Source organism: Hakea prostrata, chromosome 5 (assembly GCF_041222555.1).
Source record: "Hakea prostrata isolate BN-2017 chromosome 5, UWA_Hpros_2, whole genome shotgun sequence".
NCBI classification, from domain to species: Eukaryota; Viridiplantae; Streptophyta; class Magnoliopsida; order Proteales; family Proteaceae; genus Hakea; species Hakea prostrata.
This window is the reverse complement of record NC_142604.1, coordinates 52,207,331-52,234,709: the sequence shown is the minus strand read 5'-3', so window position 1 is coordinate 52,234,709 and position 27,379 is coordinate 52,207,331. Positions and strand designations below refer to the sequence as shown.

The 27,379-nt window shown below is 40.1% G+C and overlaps 1 protein-coding gene, 1 non-coding gene and 1 pseudogene across 2 annotated transcripts; 1 reads left to right on the top strand and 2 right to left on the bottom strand.

Moving 5' to 3' along the window:
- LOC149016475 (endochitinase 4-like) overlaps positions 1-10,989 on the bottom strand; it is a 30,359-nt pseudogene extending 19,370 nt beyond the window's left edge.
- Positions 10,990-25,510: 14,521 nt separating this feature from the next.
- Positions 25,511-26,521, bottom strand: LOC149016473 (uncharacterized). Its single transcript, XM_089156763.1, has one exon. The coding sequence runs from the start codon at positions 26,519-26,521 to the stop codon at positions 25,511-25,513; it is 1,011 nt and encodes a 336-aa protein (XP_089012889.1).
- Positions 26,022-26,128, top strand: LOC149016474 (small nucleolar RNA R71). Its single transcript, XR_016173749.1, has one exon. It is a non-coding gene; the product is annotated as a small nucleolar RNA R71 (small nucleolar RNA).
- Positions 26,522-27,379: the final 858 nt, after the last annotated feature.

Here is a 27,379-nt window from a genome sequence, read left to right as displayed (position 1 = left end):
TGATCCAGAACTTAAGGACAAGGTTGAGAAGATTTCTTTGAATCCTGAGTCGGATCCCGACTTTGGTATATCTTTGGATGGTGCTTTATTGTTTAGAGGTAGATCGTGTGTGCCAGCAAATGAAGATCTTAAGAAGGAAATATTGAAGGAAGCACACCAATCAATCTTTACAGTACACCCTGGAAGCACCAAGATGTACAAGGACTTGAAGGAACATTTTTGGTGGATTGGTTTGAAGGCCGATGTTGATGACTTTGTTGCCAAGTGTGAGACTTGCTAGAATGTGAAAGCCATTCATCAACCTCCATCTGGATTGCTTCAGCCCCTTCCTGTTCCTAATTGGAAGTGGAAAGATATCTCTATGGACTTCGTGACTAGCTTGCCTCGGACAAGTAAAGGCAATGACACTGTGTGGGTGATTGTTGATAGGTTGATCAAATCAGCCCATTTTATTCCTATGAAGATCACTCATACTTTGGATAAGCTAGCTAGACTTTATGTGGATAATGTGGTTCGTCTACATGGTGTGCCGATGAGTATTGTGTCCGATCGTGATCCTAGGTTCACCTCAAGGTTTTGGAACAGTTTACAGAAGGCCTTGGGAACCCAATTGAACTTGAGTACAGCTCATCATCCACAGTCAGATGGACAATCTGAGCGGACAATTCAGACTTTGGAAGTCCTGCTCAGATCTTGCGTGGTGGATATGGGTGGAAATTGGGATGAACACTTAGCTTTGGTTGAGTTTACCTATAATAACAGTTATCAAGCAACGATAGGCATGGCTCCGTTTAAGGCTTTGTATGGTTGCACTTGTAGAACACCATTGTATTGGACTGAGACGGGTGAAAGAAAAGTCTTAGGTCCTGAAATGATTGAAGCTACGAGCGCAATGGTGGACCTTTTGAGATCAGTCCTTCTCTTGTCAGCATAGGATTTTTGTCAAAAGCTCAAAAGCTCAAAAGGTCCTAAAAGGAAAGCTTAGCCCTCGTTTCATTGGACCTTTTGAGATTTTGGAAAAGGTTGGACCCGTTGCTTATCGATTGGCATTACCTCCGGCTATTGCTGTTGTGCATAATGTGTTCCACATTTCAATGCTTCAGAAATATGTTGAAAATCCGGAACATGTCTTACAGCAGGCACCTGAAGGACTTAGTGCTGATCTTACCTATGATGAAGAGCCAGCTGAAATTTTGGATAAGAAAGACAAGCAATTACGGAATCGCACCATCCCTTTGGTAAATATTCGTTGGAAGGACCATACCCCTGAAGAAGCTTCTTGGGAGAAGGAAGAAGATATGAAGGAGAAGTTTCCTCAACTCTTTGGAAGCACAGGTACGCTTTCAATTTTGGGGACGAAATTTCTTTAAGGGGGGGAGAATGTGAAACCCAGCCCTGACCCTAATCCGGAAACTTTGTTATTTGTAGGTCCAGTGACCCGAAGTAAGGCAAGAAGTCATCTTTGGGCCATTTCTGCTGAAGACTTGATGGCTGGATTGGAATCCATGAGTGTTGATGCCAGTGTCCCAATGGTGGAAACTGCACCCGGATGAAGATTGGATTAGTTGATGGTCGTGGAGTGGTCTCTGTATTGATTCGAAGGCATTTCTAACTCCTAGGTATGTCACTCTAGGTGTGTGCAAAACCCCTTGATGTTTGGACTTGATCTGAGCCTTCAATTCCCTGTTTTGAAGTTGCTGTCTTGATTGGTCGACTCATTGGTCGATTGGACCAATCGACCAATCAATCGACCAATTGATTCTGTTTTTGAAATTTGAATCTAGTCTCTTCTATTTAAGTCTAATCTCGGGAATACTTCGCCTCCTCTGCCTCCTAAGCCTCTGGAATGAGTTAGAACCCTAATCTAACCCATTCCCTTGCATTCTTTGGTGATTTCTCGCAAAGACTTGAAGAATTCTTCATCTTCCTACGGCAAAGGTATGATTTCACTCACTCTTTCTTCTACCTCTGATTTTCTTTCTTTAATTCTGTTCTTCGTTGAGATCAGGAAGAAGATGATGCACTCTTGCAACCATCTATTCCATGATCTCATCGTGATCTTTAAGATCCATGATAATCATCATGATCTTAACCTCAACCAGTGAAATCTTCGAAACCCTAACCCTAATCCTTTGAAACCCTAACCTGTGAGATCGTCTGGAGAGCTTTTGGTAACCTCCCTTGTGAAGGAAAATCTTCTTGAGTAATATTGTGTTAACCTAAACTTCATCATTGAATGACCCTACTTGGTATTCTTGGCTAACAATTTATCTCCCTTCATCCAGATCTCACAATTATTTTCCGAGGGAACCAAAAAGGGTAAAACCCTAATTCTTGGGTAAGATCAAGAACCTCTAGTTTAATCATGGTAACCCAATCAATGTGTTTTCTTTACTATATCTGTAATCCTCATATCCTAATTCTTGAATCTTTGATTATAATATTTTTCTCTCATAATCTATGTTTAACCTAGTAGGTTAACCTTTGTGTTCATAGGTTATAATTTGGAAACTTGATTTGATTTATGATTTGATATCCTCTATACTCTAGAATACTATCATAATAATTCCCCTCTAATTTGTACCCTTTTGAACCATCGAATTCGGTTCTGGATTCTCAAAATTCGGATTCTTGCTGAGCCATCGTTCGTGCTGGTCGACTCATTGGTCGATCGGTCCAAAGCAGACCAATCAATCGACCAATGAGTACAAGAACCTCAATCTTGGTCTGTTTCGATTGATTTATGATCTTTTCCTTTATGCATCTTTCCTAACATGTTGTCTGCACTTGTTTAGGACTGTCTTCTCAGGTTTAGTCAAGATCATACTTGATTCTTTAAGATCCCATCCAAGTTAGAAGGTAAGGACAGTTAATTCCTTAACTACATAGATTGCTTGTTCTCTGGTTTCTACTTTATGAAAATATGAGATTACCTACTGTTATTGTATTTTAATTTTGATCTCCTACTGTGGGAACACTAGCACTTGTTTATATCATCTTTTTCATTATTCATGTTATATGAATTACTTATTACTGCTTAATCTGATGTTGCTTTTACATTCTCTTTTATATGATGAACTACTGGTTGTGTATGTCATGACTGATCTGAGAATGTGTTTGATTAAGTTTGGTTTGGGATTGGGAGGTGTCCTTTTGACACTTCTGTCCTTGGACATTATCGGAAATAGTATGGGATGTTTCCGTGGTTGCCCATCGACACTTTCCCGAATCAATGGTTGTCATACCTAGGGATGTCTAGCAGTGTTTGGCTAGGATATACCCCCGTATATATCGGACCCGATTCGGAAGGGTATTGAGACCGAACGACCCGTGGTAGCAATGGGGATTCACGGGCGCTCAAGACCGGTAACCAACCCGTGAGAGGACGGGAATCACATTGTGGGGGCCATTTATTGGAGGTTTGCATATGGCTAGACTTGGGCTCATGGGCGCTCAAGACCGGTGAAATGATCCGTGAGGGGACATGAGAGCTTCCCGTTTACCATATGTGGATAACCAATAGGGTTGATGAGTCCGTAGTCAGGGACTATTAGGACTCTAGTGGAAAGGATACCGGAAAGGATCGTCAGGGACGAGGAATGGAAGTATCTGGACCTGAGTTGATGTAACTGACTAGATGACTTGCATTGGGCTAGGCTTTTCCCTGACATGCGCCAGTACTTATGCCAAATGGTTGTGAGAAAGTGTGTTGACTTAACCCCTACCATGGTTTGTCCGAGAGGGATGCAGGACCCATTACCAACCAGCTGCCCAAGATACCTTAAATGGTTGAGGGAACCCAAGATATCTTATATGGTTGAGGGTGTGAGCGGACTTTCCTTAAGAAGTACGGTGCTATGACTTAAAGCATGTCTGCCATAAAGACCAGCATACATAGAGTTTAGATGCATTCATACTTTATCTGTTTCATACTGCATTGCATCATGTTATGTTTTGCTACATGTTATCTATGATGTTATGGATTAACTACCTTACTGAGTTTCTTCGAAACTCATTCCTTTTTGTATATTCTTTGTTTAGATTTTCCTGCAGGTACAGATTATTATGACGAGCAGTACAGTGAAGCGCAAGCCAATGAAGCGTATTACACGCAAGGTGCTGGCGACGATCAAGATTACTCTGATGATCCCCCGGCGGATCAAGCTACGTACTACTTTTGAAAACAGCATAGAGTTAGAACGGATTCATTGGATTGACGAAGTCCATACTTATGAAGACGTTATCTATAAACTTGAAGACGCTTGATCTTAGTTTATTTCTTAGTACATTTGTTTCAGTTGTAATTCCTTTTGACTTTCATACTACGTTCCACTATTTTGTTGAAATGAGTTTCCGCCTCACTTTACTCCTTTTTGATATCATTGGATATCTGGTATCTTTTCCGCACTCGATTATACCTGATTATTCATTTTTGTTTTGAACCTTGTTTATAATATTAAAACTTGATTTATTTCCTGTTTATGATTATGTTATTGTATATGTGGGAGGATGATTTCCTCGATACTTGATCTTCGGGGCTGTGGATCACACTCTCGGGTATGCCAGTTAGGGTACCGGCTGGGAGGATGTGACACCTAGTGGCCCAACCTTATGGTGGAGAAAATTCTTGCCATCCAAATTCTTCTACAGGCTTTGGAGGACCACATCGTCTGGCACTGGATTTCATCAGGGACTTTCTCTGTTAGATCTGCATACAGACTAGCCTTTTTCCATATGCATAGGCGGGGTGATCATGTGATTGCCCCTTCTTTTTGGAGGCAACTTTGGCGCTTATAGCTCCCTCCGCGGGCTATTCATTTTCTCTGGAAATTATTGCATCAAAAACTCCCTACTACCTCTCTCCTAGCTTCTCAAGGTTGTTCTTGTTCCCTAGTATGTTTGTTTTGTGGGGTTCAGGAGACATCTCCATATCACATTTTCATTCACTATCAATACGCAAAACAAGTCTGGAGTGACATGCAATTCCCTAGCTTACTTACGGCTGGCTCGATCATCGCCACAGTCAAACAACTTATATCACTGGCATAGGACAGCAATGCTAATGGCAAGGTACTCAATAGCCTCCTCACCTTATGGCTTCCTTGGAAATCCTATACAGCAAACATCGCCACTGACTCCAATCTTCAAGTATCACAACTTAGCTTCCAAATATGGAAGGGTCTGCAGTTTTATCATTCATCTACACCTTTGAAGCTCGTGCCTCCCACCTCTCATGGGGTTATTAAATGGGTTCTTCCTCATCAACATATTACCACAATTAATGTGGCTCCTTATTCAAGGAGAAGCGTCTAGCTGGCTATGGTGGCATTGCACGAAATTATTTGGGCAAGATGTTGTTTGGTTTTGGGTGTGGTACATCTTCTCAAGATGTTCTCACTCTTGAGGCTTTGGCCATGCCTTACTCTAGGCCGAAGATTTCAATCTAACTAAAATAGCCATAGAAAGCGACAACCAAACACTAATTGCCATCCTCCAAAAACATCCTACAGCAGCTCCTTGGAAGATTTTTCCCATAATCTCAGATATTAGAAGTCTAGTTGGTGCTTTTGACTACATATCTTTCACTCATGTGCTGAAGGAGACAAATATAGTTGCAGATGCTTTGGCCAAGGAAGGAGCATTAACTCAGGAAGCTTTTTTATATGTGCATACACCCCCTACTCATATCAGGTGGTTGATGCTATTTGATTTTTATCTTTAGGTTGTAATCATGGTTTCTCTCTCTAATAAAGATCTTTCTTACCAAAAAAAAAAAAAGACGGTTTGCTGCGATGCCGGCGGCAGTCAATGACCATTGGCCTGTGGTAATAGCATGACATGAAGGTTTTGGAGGTTGGGGTGTCATTCTGAACCACAATGATGTCTCAAATGAAATGTGTGGATCAGTTGCAACAAGTTAGGATTGCTGAGAAGGTTCTCGCTTATATTTGTTCATGCTGGCCCATAGTTGTAGTTGCTGGAATTTCAAAGTTACCATAGCTTTTCTCATTAATACCACTTCAATTAATCTTTTTTTTTTTTAGTAGTATTTGATGAGCTTGGATTTTTCTTGTTGGAGAAGTACCATGCTTCTTTACCACAAAATTGGGCAAAATTGGGTAGAGCCTATGTCGGATTCAAAGTGAATCCCATCTAAATTATTTACTATTATTAAAATAAGAATCTTATATGTGCTTCTCCAAAAGAGGTGATCAAACTCGGTATCATGCTTGGGAGCAGCGTTGCTCCTAGCAGCACATGGTCTAGATCCAATTTGGGGTCCATATTTTCTTTGAACCCTAAATTAAATATGGGCAGTAGACTACTGGGAGCAGTGCTGCTCCCGAGCAAAATGCTCAAACTTGTACTTAATTAATCTAATTATGAAAAAAAGCAATACTTACTAAGATAGTTGGATGGGTCCTCGTCCATAGTATTTTTTCCCAGCAACACAAGGTCACTCAGTACTAGCAACACAATAATCACCAGGGTTGCCTTGCTCCTCCACAAAACAATATCCCCAAGCATATGGTCCATCAGGTGCAGTTGGCCATCCCCCTAAACAATACAAAACCAAAGATGAGTGCTTAGCCATGTAAACTCTGAACCCTAGTCAGAGAATCCACTACTTCAACAAACCTGTAGTTCCACGGGAAGTTTGTCCTAGAAAAGCAGCAATCTCCCTCTACCGGGTGGTATTGTCGCCGGTTGTTGCGAAACCGCTAAAGTTGTTTGCAGCATCAAGCAAACCATCATAGGTGTAAAACCCACCAGGACAATGTGTTGTGTTTCGATGTTTAAGCATTTCATCAAACAATTCTTGGTTGATAAGTGAACCAATATTGCCAACATCACCGCCGCCTCCGCCTCCACCTCCGCCACTGCCACTGCCACCGTCACATTGACTTTGACAGCCATCTCCACAATAGTCTGAGGTAGTACCACACCAACCATATTTGCTACAACAATCACCACTAGGGCATAGAGCACCTCCAGCTTGGCTCCCACCCTTCTCAGCTAAAGCTACTGCCAAGGAAGAGAGAGAGAGAGAGAAGAGAAGAGAGATGAAAGTTTTTCCCATCTTTTCCTATTAGTGAATGCAAATGAGAAGAGGTGATTGAGATGGCGAATGGTTAAGGGTTTATATAGTGCAAAAAGAGGTGAATAATCAAAAGCTTTGATTTTTTTAATGCGGTTTGTATTTTCCACATGAATGCTCACGTTTAGTTTTTATAATTTATTAGATATTCATTGAGACTTTTGAATTTTACCTCGCAGAAAGAGGAGTGAAAAACCATGTGAAAAATGAACAACAATCAAAAAATATTCAAATATCTAACTGAAAACAAGTGTAAGTAGCTTTCATCTAAAGCATATTCGGGGTATCTATGTAGAAAGAAGGAGATGAGAACAAGTGCACAGCTTCCATTTAATCACTGTACAAAGCTCAAACTTCGAGCCCCCGCATATGTAGAGGTCTTTGTAACATTTCATCTGACAAGCAATTGGATCTGGATCTGCTAACTGTTGGGTTCTCTCTATAAAGGGAATTTTGCTGGGGTGCTATGTAATTATTACCTGCAGCGAATAATCTTGATTAAAAAATTCGATCTCGACTGTTCATTTTCAAAAAGTGTAAAAATACACTTTTTCAAAATGGACGGTTGAGATCATTTGCTGCACAAAGCTACCCATTAATTGCGCAGCACTCAAGTCGAACTCTCATTAAGGAGGGGACTATCGAGGGCACTAGGGGTGTTAATTTGCAGCCCGAACCGTTAAAACCAAACCGCACCTGCTTGTTATAGCCAAAACCGGCCCGAACCAAACCTTAATGGGGTGTGTTTGGGCTGAGGGTGGCATAGCCACACCAACCCGAACCCAAACCGCAACCCATTATAAATCATTTTACAACCTACCTTTTAGTTTTACATTAAATATTGTTTGAGTCATCATATTATCACTAGGTAGTTGGTATAGACTATCAAAAAAACTGAGTATGAATTCAAAAATCAAATAGTCTTCTACTACTTGTAAAGGACAGTTAGGAGAGTTAAGCATGAATGTCCAATTGAATGTACCAAGTTTGTTAAATTAAGTAAATATTTATCCAATCAAAAGGTATTTCTTTGCATATCAAGCTAAATACCAACAACAAAAAATAGGTGGATTTCATAGAAGGGGAAAAAATCAACATTTTCACAAAACAATAACCCAATTTCAAGACAATCACTCATAGCACAAGTTGGAATTAAAAAAGGTTTTAAGTTTGAAAATTTGTTTTAGGAGGATTATTCGGTGGAGCCTGAGGAATGAACTCGTAGTTTCTATGTTACTACTTACTATCTGAGTTCTTGATTTCTAAAAGTGGGTGTAATTTTTACAATACGTAATGACTTTTCATTTTTTTAATGGGAATTGATCAAATAACAATTTTGCTTACCATAGAATTTTGGCTCTTGTCGCAACATACTCAACTATTTCTTTTTGCTCTTTTTCTTGCATACAATAAATTGTTAGCCTAAACCGTTAGTCAATCCAAGTATAATCCGTTAGCCCAAACCCAAACTACACCGAACCGAAACTGGCTCAAAACCGTTATTTTTCTAACTGGCCGCATTTGGGCTAGGTGTATTTGAGCCCAAAACCATTAAGCCCAATCCGAAACTGCCCCAAACCGCACCTTTGACATCCCTAGAGGGCACTATTTGCATTTTTTTTTTGGTAATACTATTTGCATTAGTTACCAAAGTTGAAAAGTTTTACTACACTCACATTTCACTTTGCATGAGAAATTCATGGGCGGCTCCACCCTCCAAGGGGTTGAATAAAAATATGCAAAATTGTGAGACCCCCTTTCATTCCATCTATTTCGATGGGGTTTGATTGTTGGAGATGACAAAGCACACCGGACACAAGTGACAAAAAACCCAGAGAGAGTGAGAGAGAGAGAGGTGTATCTAGTGCTGTATGAGCTATGAGTGGGGTTCAGTGGGGGTACTGAAATTATAATTGTTCTTCAGGGGTTTGAAAGAGGTAAGAGGGAATTGGTGTACAAGGGGTACTCAGTTTTAGATATAGGGATTGGATTTGGTCACAATTAAACAATTCGGTGAATTTTGCCCGAAATATGGCGAAATTCTTTGGGTTCAAATGGTAATGAAATAAAAAAATCTACCGAAATCGATATTTACAAAAATCACTGGAAAATCAGTGATTTCCGGCAAGCCAGCGAAATAGAGGCAAAATCGCGGAAACTTCAAGATTTAGTCATCGGAAAATCAATTGAGCAGTGGGGATCTTTGAACTGCCATAAGAAAGGAAGAAAGCTTCTCAAAGTTCGAATCTTTGAACCATGATAGACCAAGATTTAAAGGATCCTTTTGGTAGAAGCGAGGTGGAAGAAGCAAATCTGTCTTGGATGATTTTCCATGCCGCCTGTTGTGAAAAAGTAACAACGCAAGTGTACGCTGTCGTAACAAGTAATATAATGATAAAAGATCGATCCCTCGAAGACTATAGATTAAGTACCAAATTAATTATACCAATTTTATTTGAACAAATAATAAGGAAGATAATTATTCTAGACTATATTGCAAATTGAAAGTTAAATTGAGATTATTAATTACTAAAGACCTAGGGGTCAGATTTCACCATAACTAAGCATTCCCACCATTTTCTCCCTCTTTATAATTTGAGAAATATTTTCCTGATTGATAGTCGAGATTCACTTCCCTATCTACTAGTCTCTCTCGAGTACTAATAGAAATTCCCTCAATTGCTAACCCACTATATTTCTATGTGGATTACAACAACTGAGAAATCATTAAATTCTATGGATTCCCATGTAACAACTACACAAACCATGTAAGTATATCTCTATCCTACATGTAATTCATGGCTTTTACTCCAATGAACTAAACACATAAATCCCCTCTCAGTTCATTATGATTAACAAATCAGTTGATTAGTGGCCAATTAATCAAAAGCATGAAGAATAGAAGTAAAAACTCAATCAAAGGAAACAATATTCAAAATTATATTGATGAATTCAAGAGTGGGAATTCAAAGATAGGCTACATCTGATCCCTAGAAAAACTAAATTATTTCATATTCAAAATAAAAAACATTACAGAGGAGTTCAAGAACATTGAAAGAAGATCAAGAAAAACTTATTCCCAAACTTTAGATCTCCAAAGCCAACCAACATCTACTGGTTCGACCTCTCCGCTCCTCCAAAGCTCCAAGAAGGTTCTCTCTGGTGTTCCAAAGCTCCCAAAAACGTCCTCCCTTTTCTTCCTGGAGTTTTGTTATCCTTTTATAGATTAATTAAACTCAGAGTTTGAATCAAACTCAAAGTCCTATCTGACTTAACCAAGGAGTGTTTTGACGTATAAATTGGACTAACTTAAAGATCTCAAATGCATAATCCCACCGTTGGATTTGAAGACCAAGAAGTCGTGAAGCTCTCATCCAAAAATCGGCTCAATCGGACACCATATGACCATCCGATGAAGATCTTGATCAAAACTGGACAGAGACACTCAAAAACGGGATTCTTCTATCTTTCTTATTTGAATTGGATTCTTCTTCCTCTTTTCCCTTCTTTGAACAAATCCTAAATAGGAAATAAAACATAGAAGCATGCAAGGACTCATTCTCTCTATGTTTTTGACTAGAGGTAGGACTCTTGCAATAATACCCAGATTTGATTGATAATTTCCTACACGTAAAAGTAATAAATCTTGATTAGAATTTGTTAGGAAATATATAAAATCACCAAAATTATAGAAATTAAAGGAAAGGGTGCTACATATTCATTTTCATATTATATTAGGGTAAATTGATATAAAACAATTGTAAATACATGCAAATATAGTAAATTAATCATATAAAATAATATGCATGAAATCAACTTATCAAATTACCCCCAACTTTAACATTTGCTAGTCCTCGAGCAAACATCAGGATCAAACAAACTCTCGTTTTGATTAAATATTCAATCTTAGTCAAGTTCAACCATAATTCAAAGAATGTATAAAATAAGCTAAATAAGAGATGAGTCGATAGATCACAAAATCAAAAGTTTGACCCGTGTGTGTGTGTATACCTTAACCAATCAAGTGCATGCATGTTTGAGACCCCAAATTCAACCGACAACTCCCTAGTTTCAAGTCAATTCTTATATGTCCAGCCTATCATCCCTCTCTCCACTAATGAAGAGAAATCACTTATTCAAGGTCAAGAGGACTTTGTGAAGGTGGAAGAAATATAGACTAGAGATGAAATACATATATGGAGATGATAATATTGAAGTACCGATTTTCTTTTCTTTTCTTCCTTTTGCCAAAAATTAGCAATTTCATACTTCTTCTTCTCTTTTTTTTTTTTTTTTTTTCTTCTTCAAGGTGATAACACATCTCCCAAGAAGCAATCCAAGACATATCCTACACCCCTAACATGGCTCTCAAATAACTATCTATCCAAGCGTTGCGGTGGCATTTGTCCCTAAGCTCCAATTGTGCAATGTTAACCCAGTGAGAATTCAAAAGGCTCACTCAGTGGCATTAACCACGGAGACCCGCAACTACAAAGAAGATCTACTCACAATGCTTTTAACCCTCACCATGCTTTTAACAATCCATATCACCTTCGGTCTATTCAAGGGATCACACGACTTGGGAGAGTCACCAATGAGATCTAACATATAAACCATATACATCTCCACGAAGTGAAACATGGTATAGTAGAAGTGGCAGATTAGAAGAGAATATATATATTTTCAAAATTTTTAAATGAAAGAAGAATGGCCTCTATCATATCCCTAAACAAGTGGCACTCATGAATTTCGCCTCAAGAAGAAATCTTTGTGGATTCTAATATGTTGACTGAACAAGAAAATTGCAGTCTCATTTGAAAATCCCTAAATGCAATAACTCAATTGCAATGTTCAGTGCTCAAAAGGTGGGTCGCATAATCAAGATTAAAGTGATTCACATTCTCATCTGATATTTAGCGAAGTCATCATATTCAAAGAATTATAGAGGAACACAATTAAAACATGAAATACTAAATAAGATTAGAGATTTACATGTCATAACTTCCTTCTATTTTACTCTACTAACTAGACAAGTAAGCTTCAACCATTGATAAAAAGTTTTGAAATGATTTGAAAAATTCTGCTTTTGAAAAGAAATTTCAGTATAGTGAGTCTCAACCCATAGAGAGTCTTAACCCATAGACAGGAATCTTAACATCCACCCCCAACTTTATAATGAGCATTGTCCTCAATGCAGCGAAAAAATGAAAATATTAAATGCATCCAATGGGAAAGAAATGTAACAAGATGTGAAGTAAGGTGAAGGAGACTCCCTTGATTCATAGCTTTAAGAGTGATGAAGTCCAAATCCGCCCTCTTCTTTTCATTCTCCTAAAAAAAACAAATTATGGAAAAAGAAACAAAAAACATCGAATCTAAAAAAAAAATTAACAATTGAAAAATCAAAGAAGTAGTAAAGAAAAACTTTGGGTTGCCTCCCAAACAGTGCTTGCATCATAGTTCACAGACGAACTACCCCCAACTTTAGGTCAATGAAAAGAATGACTTCTGGGGGTCGAAGCCACTTCCAAAGGAGTGATTAAGTTACTACCCATGGTCCTCAATAGGAGATTTGTCAACAAATATAGGTGATACAGCTTCTAACTGCATCTCACATTCGGAAATTCATTTATTTTCTGCATTTGTCACACCTACCAAACAAGCCTCAACTGGATAGCTTATTTGAAATACCTCCTTTATACAACTCTCAATAGAGTCAATTTTGAAGCAGTTATCTGATTCATTTGGAAACTTGATGGCCTTGAATACATTGAATGTGATCTTTTCATCTTGTACTCTCATAGTAAGTTCACCTGTTTGAAGATCAATCAAGGTCCTCCCAGTCGCCAAGAATGGCCTACCAAGAATAATGGGTATGTCTTGATCTTCTTCTATATCTAATACTAAGAAATCCGCTGGAAATATAAACTTGTCCACTTTAACCAAGACGTCTTCAATGATTCCCCTTGGATATTTAATTGACCTATCTGCCATTTGAAGTGATATTGTGGTAGGTTTAGCTTCTCCTGTGAAACCCAGCCCTAACCTTGACCCGGAAACCTTGTTATTTGTAGGTCCGATGACCCGAAGTAAAGTAAGAAGTCAGCTTTGGGCCATCCCAGTAGAGGACTTGGTGTCTGGCTTTGAATCCATGAAGGTTGATGATGAGGTGCTATTTATGGAAACAGAATCCTGATGAAGATCTAATTAGTTGATGGACTTGGAGTGATCTCTATCTTGGTTTGAAGGCATTTCTACCTACTAGGTAAGTCACTTGACTTGTGTGCAAAACCCCTTTAGGTTTGGATTTGATCTGGGCCTTCAATTCCCTGTTTTGGCCTTGTTGCTCGCATTGGTCGACCGATTGGTCGATCGGGGCGATCGACCAATCCACTCGACCAATGGGTGCTTGTCTTTGGCAATTAGGTTGATTCTTGCTCTATTTAAGCCTAACCTCGAGTCCACTTCGTATTTGCTGCCTCCAAACCCTCCGGAACGAACCAAAGACCTCTCGCAAGTCATCTCTCTTGCATCCTTGGAGTTTTCTTGGCGGATCTTCGTCGGAACTCTTCTTTTTGCATCAAAAGGTATGTCTACTCTCTCTTCTTCTCCTCCATCTTTGTTTTTCTTTCCTTTTTGAGTTGAGACAGTAGAAGAGATGCTGCATCCTCTGTTGCAAACATCTCTGAACATGTTCTCATGATCATCCTAAGGATTAAAGGCTAGAACAATGATCTTAACCATGATCATTGCAAGCTTTTGAAGGATTCATGATCAAACCATGATTTAATCTCTGTTAATTTCCTAATCTGAAATCTGATCTCTTTGGATCTTCTTTCATTGATCATGTTAGTGGTTAATGGTTGTGTTTTCTTTCTATGATCCATAATCCATAGAATTCTAGTTGTTCTCTTCTACCTTACTATGTGTTCTTCATGATGCATGATAGTACATATATGGTAGGTTTTATTTCCTTATTTAGATTTATGCTTCTAAGCCTTATTCCATGAAGACCTATGCATGTTTTCATGTTTTCATTACCAAAAGCAATGATCCATCTTCCTATTGTTCTTGTCCTTGTTTTCTATTTCAAACTTCATCAAGATCCATGTTTGATTTATTTATGGTAACTTTTTGTTTCCTAATTTGGGTCTTGATACCTTGATTTGATTAGTGTTTTGAGGTCCCCTATATGCTAGAATACTACTGATGTAGTCTACCCCTTGATTAGTACCCTCTTGAACCATCAAATTCGGATTTCATATCTCAAAACTCTGATTTTCTAAGTTATCGTCCGCATTGGTCGACCGATTGGTCGATCGGACCACTCGACCAATCCACTCGACCAATGAGTACAAAGCAACTCCTGCAATTGGTCTGCTTTCGGATGCTTTGCTATATTTTCTGTTAGGGATCTTTCCTAATATGTGGTATATACTTGTTTAGGACCTTCTTCTCAAGTTTGCCAAGATCTTACTTGATTTCTTAGGATTCTTTGCGAGTTATAAAAGGTAAGGATGGTTATTTCCTTAATTACATAGATAGCATGAATCTAGTTTCTATATTTGAATATCATTAATATGTTTCTTAAATTAGATTCTTACAATGATATACTACTGTTGCATAACTTTGATTACAGTAGCATTACTTATTCATATTGAATTGATTCATGTATGATTTACTTACCAATGTTATACAAATGATTGTAAATATTGATTTCTTTCCATATATGGAGTTACCATATATGTGATGATATGAATTGATGCATGTGTATGCTTACGTATGGTTTGGGAAGGAGAGGTGTCCTTTTGACATTTCTGTCCTTGGACTACTACGGGAATATTATGGGATGTTTCCGGAGATGCCCCTCTGGACACCTTCCTAAACCGTTGGATGACATATCTAGGATTGTCTAGTAGTGTTTGGCTAGGATGTCCTGTTATGTCGACCCTAATCGGAGGGGTATTGAGACCGAACGACCCGTGGTAGCAATGGGGATTCATGGGCGCTCAAGACCGGTAACCAACCCGTGAGAGGACAGGAATCACATTGTGGGGGCCATTTATTGGTAGGGTTGCATATGGTTAGACTTGGGCTCACGGGCGCTTAAGACCGGTAACCAACCCGTGAAAGGACGTGAGAGCTTCCCGTTTACCATATGTGGATGATCAATAGGGTTGGTGAGTCCGTAGTCGTGGACTATGAGGACTCTAGTGTGAAGGATACCGGAAAGGATCGTCGTGGACGAGGAATGGAAGTATCCGGATCGACTTGATGTAACCAAGTAGAAGACTTGCATTTGGCTAGGTATTACCCCGACATGCGCCAAGATTTATACCAAATGGTTGTGAGAGAGTGTGTTGACTTAACCCCCGCCAAGGTTTGTCCCGAGGGATGCCGGACCCATTACCAACTCGATGATGAGTGATTGAGACTTTCCTAAGAAGTACGGTGCTATGACTTAAAGCATGTCCGCCAATAGAGACCAAAGCATACATAGAGTTAGAATCATTCATTCATTGTTTGTCTCATATCATATTGCATTTATGTTTGTTCTGGAATTCCGCCATTTATGTTATTATGGATTTTAATCGCTTTACCGAGTTTCTTTGAAACTCATTCCTTTATTGTACAATGTTGTTAGACTATCCCGCAGTACGGAATACTATGACGGTCCCTATGAGGAAGCGCAAGGCGAAGAGGCATATCTCCGAGAAGGTGATTGCGGTTACCACAATTACTCGAAGATTCCACGGGTGGTTATGCTCCGTACGATGCTTAGTCCGACCATTGAGTGGAAGCGTCCTTGTGCTATCTATGAGATCTACACCTACAAGGATGTCGTCTACAAAGTGGAGAATAATTTAGTTACCCAATGTACTTGCTACCGGGATTAGCTTTTATCTAGTTTATTCTTTCGAGCTACTTTTCCGCCGGATGTAAAGTGGGATTTTTGCTTCACTTTACTTATCTCGTTGACACTCGATTATATCTATTATTCCGTTTCGTTTACGATTCATTCTTTCTTTATTGAATCTATGATTTATCTTCCGCACTCTTGTTATGGTTGTTCATGATTATGTTATTGTTTATGTGGGAGGTTGATCACTCGATACCCGATCTTCGGGCCGTGGATCACACTCTCGGGTATGCCGGATAGGGTACCGGGCCGGGAGGGCGGATGATTGGTATCGAGCTCAAGGTTCGAGGAGATCCTAACCACAAAAGGCAACAACTGAACATTCCCGAGTCATTGATCTCAAGTGACTCTTCTACTCTTAGAAGTGAATAATAGAACACCGAATTAGAAACTTGAACTTTGAGGCATAACAGAACATTTCGAATAACATACCATAATTATACTTGAACAAATGACACTAATGCAAGGAAAAGAAAAGTGCATAACACACAATAAATAAAGAGAAACAAAATGAACTTCATTAATTTCAAAAGTTTTTACAATGATTACATCCGAAAAGCATAAATGGAAAATCCTAAGGTACAGTCTATCCGGGTGATCTACTCGATCTCTATATGCTCGAACTCCTCTCGCTAGCCGAGTCACCCGATGCTCTATCTCGTCCCGTCGAGACTCCATCCTCTCGTACATCTGCTCCCGTCCGACCTCCATCCTCTCTAGCATGGAAGTCATCGATCTCATCTCGTGCACCAAGAACTGATAGTCTCCGGAACCGCATGTGAAGGGCCACCCGCCTCGAAATGTGATGAAGGAAACTCGTGATGCATGTGCTCAGCCTCGCGCATATCTCAGATCATCTCCGGCCCGATCATCACTATCAGACCGATATCCTCTCCTCCATCCTCGGATCCCTCATCCTCATCCTCTCGATTCATCATCATCCTCACCCTCCGGACCAGGAGATCTCTCTAACCGATGTAGTCTCATCCGTCGAATGGTCCGAGTCCCAATGGGGTATCCCCGTGATCTAGTGTCCATCGGAGTATCCTCGAAACTCACCCCGAAATGCCCGAAGATCAAAGTCGAAGCCTCCCATAGCAAAGGTTCCGCATGCTAGGCCGCAGAACTAAGTCCAAGCATGACCCGCTGAATGATGTAGGAAAGATCGATCTCGAAGCCCATGTAGATGCGATAAATGACCAAGGCTTCCATCACCGTGACCCGATGGTGATGTCCGGCTTTCGGCATGATGTTTCGGCCGACTATGCGACCGATAATACGTGCGGAACCCGTCATCCGTCCGCTAGTCCTCGGTGTGAAGCATCGGCGGCTATCCCATAGCGTAGAGCATATCTCGCGAAGCTCGTACGGCATCGGATGGCTGTCCGTGTCCGCTCCGGCAGGTATCCACACACACCGATGTGGGTAGTAAGGGACCCGCAGGATCTCAGCCAGTGTCCGGGTGGAGAAACGAATCCGTGTCCGATGGACCCCGCTCCCGAGGACAAGTCCGAGTGGATGTCCCCGGCCCCGAGCCTCCTCTCGTGTAAGTAAGGTTGCTGAAGAACAACCTCACTAGCTCCGGTATACCGGCAAATCCTCGGTGAAGAGGTGAGTCCACCGTAAAGTGTCGAACCTCCGTCGGATCCCGAAGGCTCCGAGCTGGCGTAAGTGAAGTAGACGCCCCATCTCGATGTTACAAGAGCTGAAGTAGGCCTCGTACGCAAACTCGGCCCGAGGTGTGTCAAATAGGTCCGGTCTCCTAACCTCCTCTCCGGGCTCGAAAGGAACCCGACCCCGCCCCCGAGAGCACCTACGATGCGACCTCTACCTCTACCTCCTCCTCGTCCTCCCCTCTCGCATGATGTATCCGTGAAAGAGACAAGAGACATTTCCAATTAGTGCTATTTCAAGATTTTAGCCAAAAGGGTATTTTCGTATTTTTTCGGAAAATTTCAAATTTGGGGGAAATTTGATTTGAACATACTAGCATGTGCACAATACTTGGAATTTCATGCCTATGAAGTTGTTTTGATGAAAATCGATCGAAAACTTGGATTAAAGCGAAAAATTCAGCAAGAAGAAATTTGGGGATTTTGCAATTTAGGTCAAAATTGGATTTTTGAAAAGTTGAAATTGGTTAAATCAAATTGTATGGACCTATCTACAATGTCATCTTGAGCATGTAGCATTTGATCTCGTGCGAAAATTTCAAGCGGTTTGAGAGAAAACGAAATTTTTCTAAAGATATCGATTTCGGTATAAAACTTTGCGAGATGAGCACCAAATGTGTTAAAACTTGTTGTCTATGCATGGCATTGTGTTTAAAACCTAGGGAATATGTTTCTAAGCATTCCTAAGCATGATTTCTAGCATTGGATACAAGTAAAGCATGGTTTTATTGAAATGCAAGCATGAGAAGATGAAAATGGAAGAAAGAATGAGAGATTTACCTTGTTTTTGAAGATGGTGTGTTGTGGTGTTGTTGTTGAAGCACTAAATCACCTCAAGAACACTTGTGGGAACACTTGGATATTTTCCCTAGAGCTCTCTCACCTTTGGAAGAAGTTAGAATGAGGTTGGAATGTGGAAATGAGGCTTATAATGCGAATTTTCAGATTCTGTTCTTCATTGGTCGATCGATTGGTCGACCGGGTCACTCGACCAACCACTCGACCAATGGTCACAAGTGACCTCATTTGCTGTTGAATTTTTGGAAAATGTGATTTTTGCCTTATGGAATATTGTTTGATGACTATATGGATATATTTGAGCATGATTTAAGTTTTCAAATCATTTGGTCAAGTGGATTTTTGATGATTTTAAGTAAAGAGTGGAAGCAAGTTGTTGATGATGTTCTTGGATATCTTGCTTCTGATTTGGAAACCAAGGTGACACACTAGGTGGGAAAAGTTAAGGAAGAGAAGGGAGTTTCACCTTGGGGAGCTCCGGTCTTGTTCGTCAAGAAGAAAGACGGTAGTATGCGCTTGTGCATTGACTACCGTGAGCTGAATAAGTTGACTATCAAGAATAGATATCCGCTGCCCAGAATCGATGATCTCTTCGATCAGTTGAAGGGTGCAGTTGTGTTCTCAAAGATTGATTTAAGGTCCGGATATCACCAATTGAAAGTGAAGTCTAGTGATATCTTCAAGACAGCTTTCCGAACGCGGTATGGTCACTACGAGTTTAGAGTCATGCCTTTCGGATTGACCAATGCTCCTGCGGTGTTCATGGACCTCATGAACCGAGTATTTCATGATGTGCTTGATAAGTTTGTGATTGTTTTCATTGATGACATCTTGATCTATTCGAAGAGCGAAGAAGAGCATGCGAGTCATCTAAGTTTCACTTTGCAAAGGTTGCGAGAAAAGAAGTTGTTTGCTAAGTTTAGCAAGTGTGATTTCTCGGCTTAAGAGAGTAGTTTTCCTTGGTCATGTAGTTTCAGCCGAAGGTATTCGTGTCGATCCCGAAAAGGTCCAAGCCGTGGCTGATTGGGAGAGACCGAAGTCAGTAACGGAAATAAGAAGTTTTCTTGGATTGGCGGGTTACTACCGAAGGTTTATTGAGAACTTTTCTCGGTTGGCTGCTCCTATGACTAAGTTGACCAGGAAAGAAGAGAAGTTTGTTTGGTCCGACGCCCGTGAGAAGAATTTCCAAGAGTTGAAGGATAGATTGACAAGTGCCCCGGTTTTGACTATACCGATAGTTCCGGTGGTATGACAAGCTTTATACCGATGCGCCAAAGATTGGTTTGGGTTGTGTACTGATGCAACATGGCAAGGTCGTAGCCTATGCTTCTCGGCAATTGAAGGATTATGAGCGGAATTACCCCACTCACGATCTAGAACTTGCCGCCGTTGTCTTTGCTTTGAAGATTTGGAGACATTATCTTTACGGTGAGAAGATTGCCATTTTCACGGATCATAAAAGTTTGAAGTACTTCTTTACCCAAAAGGAGTTGAACATGAGACAAAGGAGATGGTTGGAACTCGTCTCCGATTATGATTGTGATATTCAAGATCATCCTGGGAAAGCAAATGTTGTAGCTGATGCTCTTAGTAGGAAGAACCAGAAGAAGACTTTGGATTTGAATGCTTTGAGTTTACCATTGTGGTCTTCTATTGAGAGTTTTGATTTGGAAATCGTTCCCGAGAATTCTGATTTTATTCTTTCTCGCCATGACGGCAAGATCTGGTCTTAGAGATAAGATTGTTGCTCACAGAGTTCTGATCAAGAGTTTTTGACCAAAGTTGAGAAGATTTCTTCGAATCCCGAGTCGGACCCCCGACTTTGGTATATCCATGGATGGTGCTTTGTTGTTTAGAGGAAGACCGTGTGTGCCTCGCAAACGATGAAGTTAAGAAAGAAATATTGAAGGAAGCACACCACGGCCTTTCATCAGACACCCGGGAAGCACCAAGATGTACAAGGACTTGAAGGAACATTTTTGGTGGATTGGTCTAAAGGCGGATGTTGACGATTTTGTTGCCAAGTGTGAGACTTGCCAACGTGTGAAAGCCGTTCGACAACCTCCATCTGGATTACTTCAACCCCTTCCTATTCCTAGTTGGAAGTGGGAAGATATTTCCATGGACTTTGTGACTAGCTTGCCTCGGACAAGTAAAGGCAATGACACCTGTGTGGGTGATTGTTGATAGGTTGACCAAATCAGCCCATTTCATTCCTATGAAGATCACTCATACTCTGGATAAGCTAGCAAGGCTTTATGTGGATAATGTGGTTCGTCTGCATGGTGTGCCTTTGAGTATTGTTTCGGATCGTGATCCTAGGTTCACCTCAAGGTTTTGGAATAGTTTGCAGAAGGCCTTGGGAACCCAATTGAACTTGAGTACAGCTCATCATCCACAGCCGATGGACAATCCGAGCGGACAATACAAACATTGGAAGACATGCTCGGATCTTGTGTGGTGGATATGGGTGGTAATTGGGATGAACACCTAGCTTTGGTTGAGTTTGCCTATAACAACAGCTTATCAAGCAACAATAGGCATGGCTCCATTCAAGGCTTTGTATGGTAGTACTTGTAGGACACCTTTGTACCGGACTCGAGACAGTGAAAGAAAAGTCTTAGGTCCCGAGATGATTGAAGCTACAAGTGCTATGGTAGACATGATAAGAGAAAGGATTAAGTCCCCCAATCGAGACAGAAATCTTATGCTGATAAGAGAAGGACCGATTTGGAATTTCAAGTTGGAGAGAAAGTCTTTCTGAAGGTCTCACCAATGAAGGGTGTGATGAGATTCAATGTTAAGGGAAAGCTTAGCCCTCGTTACATTGGACCTTTCGAGATTTTGGAAAAGGTTGGACCCGTTGCGTATCGATTAGCATTACCTCCGCCTCTTGCTGGTGTGCACAATGTGTTCCATATTTCGATGCTCCGAAAATACATAGAGAATCCGGAACACATTTTGCAGCAAGCACCTGAAGGACTTAGTGCTGATTTGACCTATGATGAAGAACCGGCCGAAATCCCTGGATAGGAAGGACAAGCAGCTGCGGAATCGCGCCATTCCTTTGGTGAAGATTCGGTGGAAGAACCATACCCCTGAAGAAGCTTCTTGGGAGAAGGAAGAAGACATGAAGGAGAAGTTTCCTTACCTCTTTGGAAGCACAGGTACGCTTTCAATTTCGGGGACGAAATTTCTTTAAGGGGGGGAGAATGTGAAACCCAGCCCTAACCTTGACCCGGAAACCTTGTTATTTGTAGGTCCGATGACCCGAAGTAAAGTAAGAAGTCAGCTTTGGGCCATCCCAAGAGAGGACTTGGTGTCCGGCTTTGAATCCATGAAGGTTGATGATGAGGTGCTATTTATGGAAACAGAATCCCGATGAAGATCTAATTAGTTGATGGACTTGGAGTGATCTCTATCTTGGTTTGAAGGCATTTCTACCTACTAGGTAAGTCACTTGACTTGTGTGCAAAACCCCTTTAGGTTTGGATTTGATCCGGGCCTTCAATTCCCCGTTTTGGCCTTGTTTGTCGCATTGGTCGACCGATTGGTCGACCGGGCCGCCGACCAATCCACTCGACCAATGGGTGCTGTCTTTGGCAATTAGGTTGATTCTTGCTCTATTTAAGCCTAACCTCGAGTCCACTTCGTATTTGCTGCCTCCAAACCCTCCGGAACGAACCAAAGACCTCTCGCAAGTCATCTCTCTTGCATCCTTGGAGTTTTCTTGGCGGATCTTCGTCGGAACTCTTCTTTTTGCATCAAAAGGTATGTCTACTCTCTCTTCTTCTCCTCCATCTTTGTTTTTCTTTCCTTTTTGAGTTGAGACAGAGAAGAGATGCTGCATCCTCTCGTTGCAAACATCTCTCGAACATGTTCTCATGATCATCCTAAGGATTAAAGGCTAGAACAATGATCTTAACCATGATCATTGCAAGCTTTTGAAGGATTCATGATCAAACCATGATTTAATCTCTGTTAATTTCCTAATCTGAAATCTGATCTCTTTGTATCTTCTTTCATTGATCATGTTAGTGGTTAATGGTTGTGTTTTCTTTCTATGATCCATAATCCATAGAATTCTAGTTGTTCTCTTCTACCTTACTATGTGTTCTTCATGATGCATGATAGTACATATATGGTAGGTTTTATTTCCTTATTTAGATTTATGCTTCTAAGCCTTATTCCATGAAGACCTATGCATGTTTTCATGTTTTCATTACCAAAAGCAATGATCCATCTTCCTATTGTTCTTGTCCTTGTTTTCTATTTCAAACTTCATCAAGATCCATGTTTGATTTATTTATGGTAACTTTTTGTTTCCTAATTTGGGTCTTGATACCTTGATTTGATTAGTGTTTTGAGGTCCCCTATATGCTAGAATACTACTGATGTAGTCTACCCCTTGATTAGTACCCTCTTGAACCATCAAATTCGGATTTCATATCTCAAAACTCTGATTTTCTAAGTTATCGTCGCATTGGTCGACTGATTGGTCGACTGGACCACTCGACCAATCCACTCGACCAATGAGTACAAAGCAACTCCAGAATTGGTCCGCTTTCGGATGCTTTGCTATATTTTTCTGTTAGGGATCTTTCCTAATATGTGGTATATACTTGTTTAGGACCTTCTTCTCAAGTTTGCCAAGATCTTACTTGATTTCTTAGGATTCTTTGCGAGTTATAAAAGGTAAGGATGGTTATTTCCTTAATTACATAGATAGCATGAATCTAGTTTCTATATTTGAATATCATTAATATGTTTCTTAAATTAGATTCTTACAATGATATACTACTGTTGCATAACTTTGATTACAGTAGCATTACTTATTCATATTGAATTGATTCATGTATGATTTACTTACCAATGTTATACAAATGATTGTAAATATTGATTTCTTTCCATATATGGAGTTACCATATATGTGATGATATGAATTGATGCATGTGTATGCTTACGTATGGTTTGGGAAGGAGAGGTGTCCTTTTGACACTTCTGTCCTTGGACTACTACGGGAATATTATGGGATGTTTCCGGAGATGCCCTCTGGACACCTTCCTAAACTGTTGGATGACATATCTAGGATTGTCTAGTAGTGTTTGGCTAGGATGTCCTGTTATGTCGGACCCTAATCGGAGGGGTATTGAGACCGAACGACCCGTGGTAGCAATGGGGATTCATGGGCGCTCAAGACCGGTAACCAACCCGTGAGAGGACAGGAATCACATTGTGGGGGCCATTTATTGGTAGGGTTGCATATGGTTAGACTTGGGCTCACGGGCGCTTAAGACCGGTAACCAACCCGTGAAAGGACGTGAGAGCTTCCCGTTTACCATATGTGGATGATCAATAGGGTTGGTGAGTCCGTAGTCAGGGACTATGAGGACTCTAGTGTGAAGGATACCGGAAAGGATCGTCGGGGACGAGGAATGGAAGTATCTCGGATCTCGACTTGATGTAACCAAGTAGAAGACTTGCATTTGGCTAGGTATTACCCCCGACATGCGCCAAGCACTTATACCAAATGGTTGTGAGAGAGTGTGTTGACTTAACCCCCGCCAAGGTTTGTCCCGAGGGATGCCGGACCCATTACCAACTGATGATGAGTGATTGAGACTTTCCTACGGAAGTACGGTGCTATGACTTAAAGCATGTCCGCCAATAGAGACCAGCATACATAGAGTTAGAATCATTCATTCATTGTTTGTCTCATATCATATTGCATTTATGTTTGTTCCGGAATTCTCGCCATTTATGTTATTATGGATTTTAATCGCTTTACCGAGTTTCTTTGAAACTCATTCCTTTATTGTACAATGTTGTTAGACTATCCCGCAGTACGGAATACTATGACGGTCCCTATGAGGAAGCGCAAGGCGAAGAGGCATATCTCCGGGAAGGTGATTGCGGTTACCACAATTACTCGAAGATTCCACGGGTGGTTATGCTCCGTACGATGCTTAGTCCGACCATTGAGTGGAAGCGTCCTTGTGCTATCTATGAGATCTACACCTACAAGGATGTCGTCTACAAAGTGGAGAATAATTTAGTTACCCAATGTACTTGCTACTGGGATTAGCTTTTATCTAGTTTATTCTTTCGAGCTACTTTTCCGCTGGATGTAAAGTGGGATTTTTGCTTCACTTTACTTATCTGTTGACACTCTGATTATATCTATTATTCCGTTTCGTTTACGATTCATTCTTTCTTTATTGAATCTATGATTTATCTTCCGCACTCTTGTTATGGTTGTTCATGATTATGTTATTGTTTATGTGGGAGGTTGATCACTCGATACCTGATCTTCGGGCTGTGGATCACACTCTCGGGTATGCCAGATAGGGTACCGGCTGGGAGGGCGTGACATCTCCAATGCCTAGTTTCCTGAAAATAGATAGAGGCATTAAATTAATACTAGCACCAATATCACATAAAGCCTTATTAAAAGAAAATTTTCCTATAGTGCACGGTATTGTGAAACTCCCTGGATCCTTTAGCTTAGGTGGAAGCTTTAGCTGCAGAATAGCATTGCATTCCTCTGTCAATGCCACAGTCTCATAATCTTCAAGTTTCCTCTTGTTAGCAAGAATGCCTTTTATAAACTTCACATAACTCGGCATTTGTTCCAAAGCATCTGTAAAAGGAATACTAATATGCAATTTTTTAAATACATCAAGAAATTTAGAAAATTGCTTATCTAGTTTTTGCTTCCTGAACCGCTGAGGATATGGAATGGGTGGATTATAAGGTGGTGAATTGTCTGGAAACAATTTGGATTTTGGCTTCTCCTCCTCCTTAACGTATTCCTCTGCATCTTTTTGCTCATCATGAACCGCCTCAGAAGAGGGTTCAGTTACTACAGCTTTCTTGAAAGGTTCTTCTAATACTTTTCCACTTCGAAGCTCAATAGCATTTGCATACTCTCTAGGATTTATCTCAGTATTACTAGGCAGTGATCCTTTTTGCCTTTGATTCATCCCATGGGCGAGTTGCCCCATTTGTACTTCTAAATTTTTAATGGATGCAAAAATATTCTGATTGGTCATCTCTTGCTTCTGCATAAATTGTGAAGAAACTGTAACCATTCCACCCTGGATTGTATATGTTGGAATATGGATTGCTCTGTCGATTAAAGTTCCCCACATATTTTGCTTGCTCTAACTGATTTTGCTCAAAAGGATTAGCCATTTGACATTCATTGCTAGAATGTGTTCCCTCACAATAGTTGCATATCACAGCTGGAAGTTTGGTGCCTTGAGTTGCTAACAACCCTACTTGCTTTGTTAATGCTTCAAGTTGGACGGCCATGGCTGTCATGGGATCAGTTTCATTCCTCTTCAAAACTCTTCTTGGGGCAACTCTATCCCTTGGCCTTTGATATGCATTTGAGGCCATAACATCCAAAAGATCAAAAATTTCTGTTGGATCCTTATTCATGATTGATCCTCCTGCTGCAGCATCTACTAATGTTCTTGTGGAATTAGATAGACCATCATAAAAAATCTGAACTTGCCTCCATTGCTCTATTTCGTGGTGTGGACATTTCCTTAGCAAGTCCTTGAATCTTTCCCATGCCTCAAATAGTGTTTCCGAATCATACTGCAAAAAAATAGAAATATCTGTTAATAAACTAGCAGTCTTAGATGGTGGAAAGAATTTTACCAAAAATTTTTGAGCCATTTGATCCCAAGTAGTGATGGATCCTGATTGTAGAGAATGCAACCAACTCTTAGCGTTGTCCCTTAATGAGAAAGGGAACAATTTCAATCTTATGGCATCATCAGTAACGCCATTGCTCTTGAATGTGTCGCAAATGTCCAAGAACCCATCAATGTGAAGATTTGGGTCTTCACTAGGCAATCCAGAAAATTGATTATTTTGCACCATTATAATGATAGCAGGCTTGATTTCAAAGTTGTTAGCTGCTACAGGTGGGTGCCTTATTGCTGTCCTATTATCTCTCACAGTTGGTGCAACATACTCTCCTAAAGTCTTGCGCCTTGGTGCTTCAACTTCAAGATCCATTGTTCTAGAAGTGGAAGATGAATTTTTTCTGTCATTCTTTGCTTTTGAGTTCCTTCGACAAGTTGCTTCAATTTTAGGACCAAAAGGAAGTAAATTATCGTTTCCTCTCCTTCTCATGCAAAATTAGTAGGACTTGAAAAAACTCAAATTCACAAACTACAAATAAAATAAAAGAATATAAAAGAAAAAAATATAAAAGAATTCAAATTAAAACTAGCAGTAATTGATATTGATATTAATCTAATAGTCCCCGGCAACGGCGCCAAAAACTTGTTGTGAAAAAATAACAACGCAAGTGTACTCTGTCGTAACAAGTAATATAATGATAAAAGATCGATCCCTTGAAGACTATAGATTAAGTACCAAATTAATTATACCAATTTTATTTGAACAAATAATAAGGAAGATAATTATTCTAGACTATATTGCAAATTGAAAGTTAAATTGAGATTATTAATTACTAAAGACCTAGGGGTCAGATTTCACCATAACTAAGCATTCCCACCATTTTCTCCCTCTTTATAATTTGAGAAATATTTTCCTGATTGATAGTCGAGATTCACTTCCCTATCTACTAGTCTCTCTCGAGTACTAATAGAAATTCCCTCAATTGCTAACCCACTATATTTCTATGTGGATTACAACAACTGAGAAATCATTAAATTCTATGGATTCCCATGTAACAACTACACAAACCATGTAAGTATATCTCTATCCTACATGTAATTCATGGCTTTTACTCCAATGAACTAAACACATAAATCCCCTCTCAGTTCATTATGATTAACAAATCAGTTGATTAGTGGCCAATTAATCAAAAGCATGAAGAATAGAAGTAAAAAAACTCAATCAAAGGAA